Source organism: Vespula vulgaris, chromosome 3, assembly GCF_905475345.1.
Source record: "Vespula vulgaris chromosome 3, iyVesVulg1.1, whole genome shotgun sequence".
Classification (NCBI taxonomy): domain Eukaryota; kingdom Metazoa; phylum Arthropoda; class Insecta; order Hymenoptera; family Vespidae; genus Vespula; species Vespula vulgaris.
In genome coordinates, this window is record NC_066588.1 from 1,116,469 (window position 1) to 1,130,456 (window position 13,988).

General features: G+C 27.3%; 1 protein-coding gene across 9 annotated transcripts in view; it reads right to left on the reverse strand.

The window, feature by feature from the left end:
• Positions 1 to 1,779: 1,779 nt before the first annotated feature.
• Positions 1,780 to 13,988, reverse strand: part of LOC127062395 (phosphatidylinositol 4-phosphate 5-kinase type-1 alpha) — a 46,070-nt gene continuing 33,861 nt past the window's right edge. For 7 of the 9 annotated variants that reach the window (XM_050990497.1, XM_050990495.1, XM_050990496.1 and 4 more), the window contains one exon: positions 4,677 to 7,305. In XM_050990497.1, the coding sequence (XP_050846454.1) occupies positions 7,123 to 7,305 (183 nt within the window). In that variant the 3' untranslated portion in view covers positions 4,677 to 7,122. Of the gene's footprint in view, positions 3,907 to 4,676; positions 7,306 to 8,742; positions 13,447 to 13,988 lie in introns of those variants that run through there. The other 2 variants (XM_050990499.1, XM_050990498.1) reach the window with 2 other exon arrangements.

Below are 13,988 nucleotides of genomic sequence, written 5' to 3' on the forward strand. Positions count from 1 at the left end.
TTTACTTTGTATGTTTATCGTTATTTCGCGTATTACCGAATTTGATTTTTCAGAAATTTACCGAAAAGAAATTTTACGTTGATATTAAAAAGAGATAAAAACGAAAAGGAAATAATAAAAAGATAAAAGGAAGAAAGAAAGATAGAAAGTAAACGAGAAAATTTATCCTATAATTTATTGAACGGTTCAAAATGACATAACTAATACGAAACAGAGGAAATTGTGAAAGAGATCGATATGCGAGACCGATTCATGCTCGTTAACGTGAATCGAAAACTTTTTTACGCGATTTGAAATATCGATTATTAATTAATTAATAAATTTTTGTTATAACTTATAGTTTTACTAAAACTTTCTTTCTAACTGTAACAAGAATAATCAATTTGATTTGTGAAATGTCTTAGGGATTTTTGAATCACCCTGTATTCGTGCGTTTCTATAGACCCTGTAAGTCGATATCAATAAAGATCGTTTTAACTTAACTTAATTGATTAACCAATTAATTTATTGACTAACCAACTAATTAATTCATCGATCGATTAATTAATTAGTTAATTAATTAAAATTTGTAGCTACTGTTACCTACCTTCCTCGTAGAAAAATAGTTAATGCCGGATAGTCCTTCCCCGGCCTAATTTTACGCTTGATCGAACCTTCGTAAGCAAGTTGAGTCACCTTCGTTCGTTAGCTTCGTACGTCGTTAATTTTGTTATTAAAGTTCCTCGAGTGTGGGCTCGCGTAACGAGTCAGGATAAGCATCGTAACGATCAAGATTACGACAACGACGATATGATCATGGCGATAAAAATAAAAAAAAATAAATAAAAATAATAAACAGAAAAAAAATATATATATGTATACATATAATTAATAACAATATTAATAAACAACGAAGATATTTATTTCCCAACTTACCTTACGAGACGTCGTTCATTAACGAAGAAAAATTTGTATCTTCATTCATTCGCACAAATACGTATACATATGTATGTACATTGTGATGATGATAATGGTGGTGGGGGTAGGGACAAATAATAAAGAATTTTCTGAATTATTCCAAGTAAAGGAAAAGGGGAAAAAAAGGAGATAAATAAAGAAACAAAAATGAACGATGAGACTACACGTCTTCGGCGTTGAAATAAATAGGACGCAATAAATAATTTATTCTTCGTTATCGTACATCGTTGTGTGCTTGGTATATATGTATACTGTATATCAAATACACAAACGAAAACACACAGAATCACATGCATACGTGCACATACACACTCATATATATATATACATACATATACATATATATATATATATATATATATATATATTTACAATGGTATATACTATCTAACGAAGAAAAGAAGAAAGCTAAGATTAACGTGAAAAGAAAAAGATAAGAAAAAGGCAATAGGGACGAGAAAAAAATCTTGTAGACAAATTTTTTTCAAGTTAGTCTTTTTACTGGTATATTATATTGTGTATATATAAATATAAATATATATATATATATGTATGTATGTATGTATGTATATATATATGTATATATAAATATATACATATATATACACACATATACATATCTCTTTCATACATGCAATTAATATCTTATCTCTTTTTTCCATATGATATGTACACGGTAATAAGCGACGAACTTCTCGAGCAACGCTTGAAATCAAGCGTATTCAGAGTCCACGCCATTTTGTTTTCTTTTTCTTTTTATCTTGCTGTTATTGTTGTCGTACAAATGTCAATAGATATCTCTCACATATTTCTCTTTCTCTCTTTCTCTCTCTCTTTGTCACCTATTTGTTTCTATCTTTTATCTTTTATCTTTTATCTTCATCTTGACAAATGTACTGAATCATTTTTCGGATAACACATTCTAACGATATTTGCTATGCGAATAGTATAATACGTAGAATTATTAAACAAGAGATTCATCGATCCGAGCAAAATAATCGGTCATTGACCTTCCCAGAATTTTTATTATTATTATTATTATTATTATTATTATTATTATTATTGTTATTGTTATTATTATTATTATTTTTTCTTTTTTCTATTTTTATGCTCGGTCAAGGTCAATGACCATGTCGATCATTTCAAACAAGATCACAACCTACTTTTCCTTCCTTTCTTTTTATTTTTTCTTTTTTTATCTTTATCTGTATTTTTATTTTTATTTTCATTTTTATGTTTTTTTTTCCCATTTTATTTTATTTTATTACTTTTTTTTTTAATCGTTAAACGTACTCACAATCGAGACGAATCAAATGATCATCCTGAGAACGAACATAATCGATCTCGTTCGTTCCGCTTTCTCTTCCTTATCCACCCCCCACCCCTCTGTATCCAGAGATTTACGATCGATTTTAATATCGTATTTTCTATCTCGAATTAGTAAATTTTTACTTTTCCTTTGTTTACTCTTGATCTCTTATACGAAGATATACATGTATATACTCGATCGTTAACGAAACCTTTCCCTCCCCACCCTCCCCTACCATTAAAAAAAAAAAAAAAAAACAAAAACGAACAAACAAAACATAAATTTTTTTACGTATATATAAAGAACAAATGCGAACGCACAACCATGATTTTAATACTGGCGCGATTTTGCTTTTTTTTTATTTATTTATTTTTTATTTTTTTTTGGAAGCTACGATACAAGAATTGGTCGAAAAGTTTCTAGGTGCGCCAAAAGTTCCTACGTGATTTTGCAAAATCAATAAATGAATATTTTTCGAGAGATTTTTCTGGCTTCTTGTCGTTTAGATTTGTTGAAAGTTACAAGCTAGGTCTATAATATTTTTAATTTGTAAAAGACGAAAAGGAAAAAAGAAGAAGAAAATAGATGTAAAGTTAATTCGAAAAGATCTCGAAAAAAGAGTAATTGATTTTTACAAATCACTTAGGAAAGGTTTTTTTGACCTAGGGACTTTTGTCATATCTTGTATTATTTAATATATATATATATATATATATATATATATATATATATATATATATATCGCGAGTAGTTTAATACAAGAGAAATGCGTTTATTAGAGAGACAACGATTGAAAGACAGAATAACGAGAAATATAATTAATTAACAAATATTTATACGCATTCGATATATTAAAAATAAATTTCTATCTTAAAATCCAGGAACAAATTTCTTTCCCTTGTTTTTTTCCTATTCCATTCAATTCTGCCGATCTTTACAAATCATTTCTAATAAATTATTTCAATAAAATTAATTAGAACGAAAAATATTGAATTTGATATTATTCTGTCGATCTATTAATAATTCTTCTCATATAGTCTCTGAACTCTGTTAACACGCAACACTTTAAGTGTTCCGAATAAAAAAAAAAAAAAAACAAAAAAAAAAAAAAAACAAAAACAAAAAAGAAGAAAACAAAAAAATAATTTTAATAAATAATACGATCGATCCCTTCTCCCTACCTTTTTTTTCTTCATCACTTCATTTCAAAATAGTCTCATATCTGTCCCATTTATTCGCACATTTAAATGCGAGAGAGAAAAGGAGAGATTACGAATAATAATATTAATAATAAAAAAAAAAAAAAAAAAAGAAAAAAAAACCTCCATGCGTAAACTGATCCTATAATGCCATAAAAGACGATTTCAATTAACATCTACAAAATTTTAACTTACATTAATATCAATATTTTTCACATTGCAGCTCTTGATTTCTTCGGATGTATCATTATCTTTTTTTCATGTTTTTTTCTGCAATTCTTTCTTCCTTTCTTTCTTTCTTTCTCTCTCTCTCTCTCTCTCTCTCTCTCTCTCTCTCTCTCTCTCTCTCTCTCTCTCTCTCTCTCTCTCTCTCTTTCACTCATTCATTCTCTCGTTCTCTCTCATACAAACTATCTCTGGATCGCTCTTCTACAGGTGGGTCTGAAAAGGGTGCAAAAATAAAACGAAAGAATGGATGAGAATAATTAAAAACGATTCAAAACAAAGAAGAAAAAAATAAAAAAAAGTGTGCCGAGGGTAAATGCCGCGTGAACCACTAGAGTGAATCATGCTTTCGTGCTTATTTCAGATTTCTTTTTTCACGCTTACGTATTTAAGGAAAAGCTTGAGAAAACTTATGTGTGCTTACGCCTGTTGAATTTTTATTATCCTCCTTTTTGTTCTCTTTTAAATTTTATATATATATATATATATATATATATATATATATATATATATATATATAAAAGAAAGAAAAAGAATAATGCATAGTAATCTCCATTATGATCTATTTGAATACAATATCGATTTTACGAAAATCGAACGTGTTTGAATTTGAGATCGAGATCGAGAATGAAATCGTGTCGATGTATTGGTGGTGATAGGTGATCTTCGAACGAGTCGTAGTTCACGAAAGCGTGATTCACGAAAGCGTGATTCACGGTTCCTTGGAGCACGTTGGCATAAGTCGGAAAAAAGAAATAAAAGGAGGATTAAGATCGAGACGTGTGAGTACAAGCAAAAGAGAGAAAACAAAAAAGAGAAAAAATAGAAACAGTGGGAGGGTACGGAGCAAAAAAGAGTGGATTGGAGAGGAATGGAGAGGGGAGGAGAGGAGTAGATAAATATTGTTAGTGAGATCGTTCTTAAATGCTAGACGAAATTCGTACGAGAACGACGAGCGAGACAGACAATGATTAGGAGCATTAATCTTAAGAATAATCATTGCTTTATTTAAATGATGATAATGGTAATGATAATGGCGATGACGATAATGATTAATAATATCAATAATAATAATAATAATAATAATAATATAATATTCACATTCACACATTGTCGAGTATTCAAATCGGTTGATTTTACAATCGTTCTCTCTGCTTTTCTCGTTTCTCTTCCTATTATTTTTCTTTTCTTTTCTTTTTTCTTTTTTTTTATATATATATATGTATATATACTCGGTACGACAGCGCAATCAAAAATACAATCGCTTAGAGAGCGTATTAATCGATCGATCGATCGATCGATCGATCAATCGATCGATCAATGAATCGATCGATCAATTGATTAATTAATTTTTAAAAATGGCGGATCGAAGAGACGAAGATCGAAGAAACGAAATTGTTATTGGAATCACGTGTACGAAAAGCTACAGAAATGTGGCTCGACATTTTCTAAGCTTGCATTATAAAATAAAGAGAACAAAATGTCTCGAGAAGGAATATTTTCTTTTTTTTTTTTCTCTTTTTTAATTGATCATCTAAGAACTTTTGATTCTATCTGTACGATCGAATTTTTATTTGGATCCATTTCTCTCTCTCTCTCTCTCTCTCTCTCTCTCTCTTTCTATCTTCGTCTCTTTGAAAGCGAAACAATTGTTTTTCTTTCTTTCTTTCTTTCTTTCGTTTTTTCTTCTAAATTATTATTAAGCATTTCCTTTATCTTTTCTTTTTTTCTTTTTTTGGTTTTACTTTCCATTTTGTTTATTCCTCTTATCCTTAAGCCACAAAGAAAAAGAACGAATAATATCTCCGAGTAATTACATAAATCCTTCTCGTTACAATTCGCACAGTAACTTTTTTTACTCGTAACTCGCAAGGAAACGAATGTTCGTGATGATAATTGTTTTCTTTTTTTTTTTTCTTTCTATTTTCCTCATCTTTTTCTTCTCTCCTTTTTTTTTTTTTACTTCACTCGTCAACTTCACGGGAGAAACACATGCGCTTGTTTAATTATAATAAACGAACGATTTTTATGTATTTACATGTGGTACACGCGTTCAACGTGTAGTGGTAAATATGATATACATATTAAGTCTTATTTATACATATATATTGTTATTCTTTTCCGCGAGCATAAAATCCCCATTAGATCTTTACGTATTTCCATATCGTATACGTATACGTAATATATATATAATATATATATATTTATAATAAAATGCTATATTAACGATTAATTAATTAAAGAGTATTCAAACAAAAAAGAAAGGAAAAAGAGAAGAAAAAAGAACAAAGAAAAAAAATAATAATAATAAAAACGAGAGAGAAAATGGGACGAACGGGTATACGATAAAAACATTAATAAAAATAAATTAGTAAAAAAAAAAAAAAAGAAAAAAAAAGAAAGGAAAAGAAAAGCAATCAACGAAAAAGAGAAAATAAAAACAAAATAAAAATGCTTGAACGTCGCTGAAAAGTTTTGCAACAAATTTCGTCGATTTCGACGAACACGCTTGTCTCGTCAAATTTATTTATTTATTTATTTATTTGTTTGTTTGTTTTTCTTTTTAATTACGAATCAAGCTTATCAACATGTCGAAAAAGGAAGAGTTAGATAAAAGAGATTCTTATGTGATGTATTCGCATTAAAAAGAAAAAAAAAAAGAAAAAAACGAAAATTCTCGTCCAAAAGATCCAAAAGATTTAAGTAGATACATCCGGATTAAGAAAATTCGAATTTCAAAAGGATTATTATTAGGATTAAATTTTTTGGGCCTAAAATCGACGTCATCGTCATCGTCTTCGTCGAAGGTATTAAATCGGCATGATTCTTCTTCTTTTATGAAAATTCTGACAAAATATTACAAAGAAGAAAAAAAAAAAAAGAAAGAAAGATAAAATTAATAGAAGAAGACTCGATCAAAACCGATCTCATTCGTTTAATTAAGGTGTGTGTGCGCGTGTGTGTGTGTGTGTGTATGCGTGTATATACACATACTAGGTAGTTGCAAAAGTAACTATTACATTGTATATTAATTTTTATATAATTCTACAATCTGGTTTAATTTATATATATATATTTTTTACTTATATTTTTATTTGCCATTATTTTTGCAACAATATATATATATATATATATATATATATATATATATATATATATATATTTGTAAAAGAAATGACAGATACATTTTAAATGATTGTTATATTTTTATTCTTCATTATTTTTGCAACTATCTATTAGATGTATATATATATATATTAATATACATATATATAATATATAATATATATTATATATATTTATATATTTTTTTTTTCAAAAATTGTCCGAATTAGATCGGATTAGGGAAGAATCCTCGTCACGTTCTCGATCAGATCATAATTACAATTAAATGATAATGATTACAATGATTAATAATTATCATCATAATCATCAGGGTTCTCGACGTCGTACGTTCAGTGCCCTTTGCATGGTCCTCATAATCGCAACGTGATTCGAGCCGGTGCGTTTCAAGCTGCTCCTCAAGTGTTGATACATCGAGAAGGATGATCTCTGCTCCAATAGTACCGATTGTACACCACCACCACCACCAACATTGATCTGGCTCGTACGTCTCTGAAGTATTTCGAGAGCACAGAAAATATAATATCTCACTTAACCTTCCGTGATAACTTTACCTTCGTTTTGCTTTATTAATTTGTGTTAATCTCTCGTTAATAAAAACAAAAAAAAAAAAAGAAAATAATAAGATTTGATAGACATACTTCAAACGATATTAATAAAAAGAGGATTATGCGAGGAAATAGCTTGAATAAAAAAGAAAAAAAAAGGAAAAAAAAATTGGAAATGCATTAATGATAATAATAAAAATAGGATCACAAAATGTGAGATGGGTTAGTAAAGAAGGAAAAAAAGAAAAAAAAAAAAGAAAGAAGTATGATAAAAAACAACAGAAAATGTCTGCAGATAAAGGGAGAAAGAGAGAAAAAGAGAGAGAGATGGATAGAGAGAAACAGAGATAGAAAAGGTGTGAGTAATGAAGCAAACATCGATAATGTAACACAGAAGGTTAAGGCTCTCGAGATCTTGGACCTTCGACGTCATCGTTTCGTAAGAGTAAAAAAAAAAGCACACACCCACACACACCTACGCACACATATACGTAAAAGAACAAAGATGTACGAAGAAGAACAGATAAGGGACGACATATCAAATGAGTCGGCGATTACGAAATTGATCTAATAGCAAATCGTTTAACATATTAAAAGGCACGCATAAGTGTCTAAATATTTTCCTTCTAATTATTGCGCTTTTATCATTCGTACTTTGCTTTTATTAATCATAAATCGCTTTTTGAACGAAATTAAATCTCGCGTTTTAGCGTCAAAAATGACATTTACAAAGAGACAGAGAGAGAGAGAGAGAGAGAGAGAGAGAGAGAGAGAGAGAGAGAGAGAGAGAGAGAGAGAGAGAGAGAGAGAGAAAACATAATTTTCAAGAATATAAATATGCTTAATTTTTCCTTCGTCTATTAATAAGACTTGTATAGAAAAAAATTTCTTCAATTTCTTTTTTTTTTTTTTTTTTTTTAAATAATCTAAAGCGTAATGTCGAAAACGAAAGAAATAATGTCTTGCAATTATATATTAATATTTCTTGTAATTAAAAAATGTGTCTGGCAATTATAAAACTGCATATTATATATCAATAAGGCTTGTATAGAAAAAAATTTCTTCAATTTTTTTTTGTCTTTTTTTTTCTTTTTTCAAATAATCTAAAGCGTAATGTCGAAAACGAAAGAAATAATGTCTTGCAATTATAATAATTGTGATAATTGAGATTACAATAAATTAATGATAACAATAATAATTATAATAATTTGTCTTGGATCAATTTCATAATCATCGATACGTACAAGTATGTTCACAATCGGATATTGACAGACATATATTTTCATGGGGAAAAATAACGAGTGTTAATTAAACGACGGAATGATAGGGCGGGGGTCCAGAAGGGCAAAGGGAAAAGAAGAAGAAAAAGAAGAAGAAGAAGAAGAAGAAGAACATGCCGGTTTAATGCTTTCGGGACGATCATCGAAAATTTAATAAGTTATTACAAGGAATGATTTCGAATGAGATAATAATTTACGGAGAGATGCGAGTTTAATATTTCGGTCGATTAATCGATCGATTATTGTTTATCAATTATCGATTACCGATTAAATTTTTAATATCGTTCTTCGATGTTTTTTTTTTTTATTATTATTACTATTATTAGTATTATTATTATTATTAATATTATTATTTCTTTTTCTTTTCTTTTTATCATATTAAAGAAAAAGTATCGACTTGACTAGCTGTTCGATCTTTAACGTTCTTCTTTTTATGTATTTTTTATTTACTTTTTTATCGAATACAATAACTATCGATAAAAATCAATCGAATTTTTCAAATTAATCGAAGAGACCAGCCACGTTGATACAACTTTTTTCATCGAGGTAAATGGTTAATAATCGATCGCACAATTATTTCGCAAATTATACAATTATATATCTATACGATGTAACCTAATTAATTGATTAATTTAATATAACAAATAGAAAAAGAAACGATAGAAATTCAAACGATCGGTTTTTTGTTTGTTTGTTTGTTTGTTTCTTTTCTCCTTCATTTTTTTTTTACATCGACGACTAGACAAATTACGTTTGCTATCGTTCGATAAAAAAATATGACGGCCTTTGAAAATCCTTTTTTTTTTTTTAATTTTTCTTTCTCTCTCTCACTCTCATTTTATCTAACAATAAGAACAGAGAAAGAGAGAGATAGAGATAGAGAGAGATAGAGAGAGAGAGAAATTTTATTTTGGAGTTTATTAATATTAGCCTAACGAGATTAAACGTCGAAGAGACTTTAACAAAGCTACGAAACGTTTTAAAGCTTATATATATATATATATATATATATATATATATATATATATATATATATGTGTATATATACATACACAGTCAGTCACAAAAATATTTGGACACTAGTAAAGTTTCGAGTATTATGCACTGTGTGTTAAATAAATATACAATGGACCAAAAAAATTTATTATTTATTATGTTTATTATTATTAAATTTTAATGATGATGGTGATGATGATGAAGATGATTATTATTATTATTAAATTTATATTATTATTATTTAAATTATATTATTATAAAAAATATATTATTATAAAAAATTTATTATTTATTATACTACTTTGGAATACAAATTTCTAAATTAAAAAAAAAAAAAAACGGGACAAATTTTTTTTACGAATAAAAACAAATATATAATATTTATGATAATGATGATAACATATAAAATGAGAACGTAATATTCGAAACTATATTAATGTACGAATATTTTCTTGTGATCGACCTATATATATATATATATATATATATATATATATATATATATATATATATATATATATAATTCCTTCTTCACAATCAACACCATTACGAAACACATACATACACACATTTTTTTTGCATGGAGAATATTTGTATTATTTTGTTTCTTTTTTGACTGTTTGGAAAGCGACTAACGATTAACGAACTTGAAGATTAATTTAGCTTTTTTTTTCTCGTATTTTAAGTTCCTCCAGAGAATATTTTTTACGTATATACGTATGCATACATACATTTATATTGTATATAAAGAAAAAGAAAAGAAAAAAAAAAAAAAAAAAAAAAAAATAATATTGGCAAGACGATTTTTCTCTATTTTTTCTTTCTTTCTTGTTTCAAATTTTAATTTTTCATCTCTGGTGAATCCACAAATCGAGAGATTTTTATTACGAATGCGACTAGACTTGTATCTCTTTTTCTAAAATCACCAAGGACAAATACAACTTCTCTCGGCAAAGCGTTCGACACTGACAGAAGAGTAATTTTTATTATACAATATAGGATGTCTTGAAAAGTAATCATTAGGCGAGTCTAGAAGGTTCTTAAGTGATTTAAAAAAAAAAAAAAAAGAAAATCATTATACTCTTTCTCCTTTCTGCTATTTATTTTTCTTTTTTTGGACTATTAATTAGATTTGCAGTTTTATAGTTCGAGAAAAAAGAAAAGAGAAATGAAGAAGTGAAAAAAGAGAGCGAGAGAAAAAAACAATCGGCCTAAAAAGTCTCGCAAAATAATAATAGACATTTAAAATCGTAACCTAGAGACCTCTTCCTCGCCTAGACACTTTTCGTGCACCCTGTATATGTGTTTATATATAAATATACAATATTAATACGTATTGGTTGAACAACATTTTGGCCTTTTTTCAACGTTTTTTCTTTAACTTTTTCTCTCTTTTTTTTTTTTCTAACGCGAAATCTTCGTCGACGACGACTAGCCGTATTACTTGTAATTACGTTTTAATAATATTATTAATATTAATAATAATAATAATAATAAAAATAATAATAACAATAGTAATAATAATAATAATAATAATAATGATAATATAATAATAATAATATTAATAATTTGACAATAGCGATTTGACGATTACACTTCAGTTTTCAATTTTACTTATATTATATAATACGGCACTAAAACGTTCATCTTTATTCATCATCATCATCATCATCATCATCATCATCATCGTTGTTATTATTATTATTATTATTATTATTATTATTATTATTATTATTATTATTATTATTTTTACATATGATCTTCTTCCCCCCTATACTACTAAATTTTATTATTATATATTATACAGATCGCATTAAATGTCATCGATTGCTTATTATGTGTAGGTGAGTGTGCTTGTGAGTGAGTGAGTGAATGAATGTGTATGTGTGTGTGTGTGTGCTGTGTGAGAACGTGCACGTACCAACAGATACAATTACATATACAGAGAAAGGTACAGGCATAACATGAGACATACACAAATATATTTATATATATGTGTGTGTACATATATATATATATTTATATATACATATACATATACATATATGTATATGTAAAGTGAGAGACATTAACTATATAGATACTTGTAATAAAAAATTGGGAAATCAAAGAGGTCCGTTCCACTTATATACATACATATATGTATATATATATGTATGTATATATTTATATCGATTTTATTGATCATTATAGAGATCGATCAAACGCGTGCGTGTTACGTCAAGTGTTTGATATTTACAGATCGATTCGCATTCGTTTTTTATTTTTCCAATTTTTTATTTTCTTTTTCTTTTTCTTTTTTTTTTCTTATTTGTTTATCTCTTTTCCTTTTTTCTTTTATCTTCTCGTTGTTCAATACATATGTATTATATTTATTTTTATTCGTGACTCTTTTTTCCTTTCTTTCTTTCTTTCTTTTTTTCTTCCTTGTCGTTTTTTCGACGAGACGAAGATCGCACGATTTTCAATATTACTATAGGCCGACGATCAAACGCGATCAATTTTTCGTGTTTTTAAATATGTCTGCGTGTTATATATGTATGTATATGTGTGCGTGTGCGTTTGTCTGTATTTTTAATAATGTTTGACATATTTTTACGAAGAATATATTTATTCGCTGAACAAGTTCAATTTTTCATCCCTCTCGAAATTCGTTATCACGAAATGTTTAATAGCAAATGTGAGTTGCGCATGAATTTATTTTTCTTACACATGTATATATATATATATATATATATATATATATATATATATAAATTATTTAGAGGCTGGACCATAAGTTCTTAAGCATCGCAAAAAGTTTCTATTAGAAGATTTTTAAAATCTTGTTAAGTTTGCAGTTAAACAAGTAAGACTTGTATTCAACTTTTTTACGATGTATAAACAAAATTGATTTGAATGGTCTCGAAAAAAAAGTAATTTATTTTTAATACCATCGAAAAATTTTTGAATCATTTAGGGAGAATTTTTGATCCACCTATGTATATATATAAAAGAAAAAAGTTATATATATATATATACATATATATCGATATAATAATAATTAATTAAAAATATTTCGATACTCGAACAGTTGATCGATGCTTTTTCTCTCATACAAAAAATTAATTAAGTACACTCTTGAAATTTAATGATAAGAAAATATAAAAAAAAAATGATAATAAAAAAAGAGATTTTGAATATATCCGATCGTTAAGAGAAAAAGGATAGAGACAGAGATAAATTTTATTCGAGTAATTTAAAAAGTATCAAAAAAATATATACACGTATACATACATACATACATACATATATATATATATATATAAACAAAAATAAAAAAATTCGATGGAATATCAATGGATAGAACATTTTTTCTTTTCCCTTTCTCTTTTTTCATTTTGCAGTTTCTCTCTTTCTCTTTCTTATCTCTCTTCTCTCTTTCTCTCTCTCTCTCTTTCTCTCAATTTTTCCATATTTCTTTTTCTCTTAAATTTCGTTCTCTTGTTTTTATTAAATTCTTTTTACATCTATTTACGAGTCTCTCGCTCGTCGATGATTCGTAAGCAGTTTAATCGTCATAGTCCACGAACCACTCGGTATGGTTGAACACGTGATGACGTATGTATGTAGAACATAGAGAGATAGTTAGAGAAAGAGAGAGAGAAAAAAAAAGAAAGAAAGAGAGAAAGAGAGAAAGAGAGACAGAGAGGTAGATAAAGAGATGGATAAACGGAAGCTTTCGTAGAAGAAGAAGAAGAAGAAGAAGAAGAGGAGAAGATGGACGACGATTCGTATACAGCGTGTGTTCACTCGCGTTGTAGAATTTCCTGATTCGTTGGTAAAAAGAAAAGTATGTGATGAGACAAAGAGAAAGAGAGAGAGAGAGAGAGAGAGAGAAGAAGAAAAGAAAAAAAGAAAGAAAGTTTTTAAAGAAAATCGTACGATTCCTCGTACACCCCCCTTTTGGCAACTGGGATCGTTCCAAAGCCCTTTTTTTCTTTTTTAATCCTTTGTGATCCGTACAAAATTATTTGTGACATATTATATGTATGTGATAAAAAGCAAATAACGTAACATGAAAAGTATAATGTATGTATTAAATATTATCTTTCAAAAGATATATTTAATTTCTAATTATTATCGTTATTATCATAATAATATCTTTTTAATAATACATTGTAATAATTTTTTGTATTGTTATTACATACTATATAATAATTGTTTTCATTTTATTATTGTTTTATATAAATTAAATAATAATAATAATAATAATAATAATATTAATAATAATGTTATTTTATACAATTCTTTTTAATACAAAATTTATTTAACATCAATGCAAATCAGATCGAATTTCAATATTATTTTA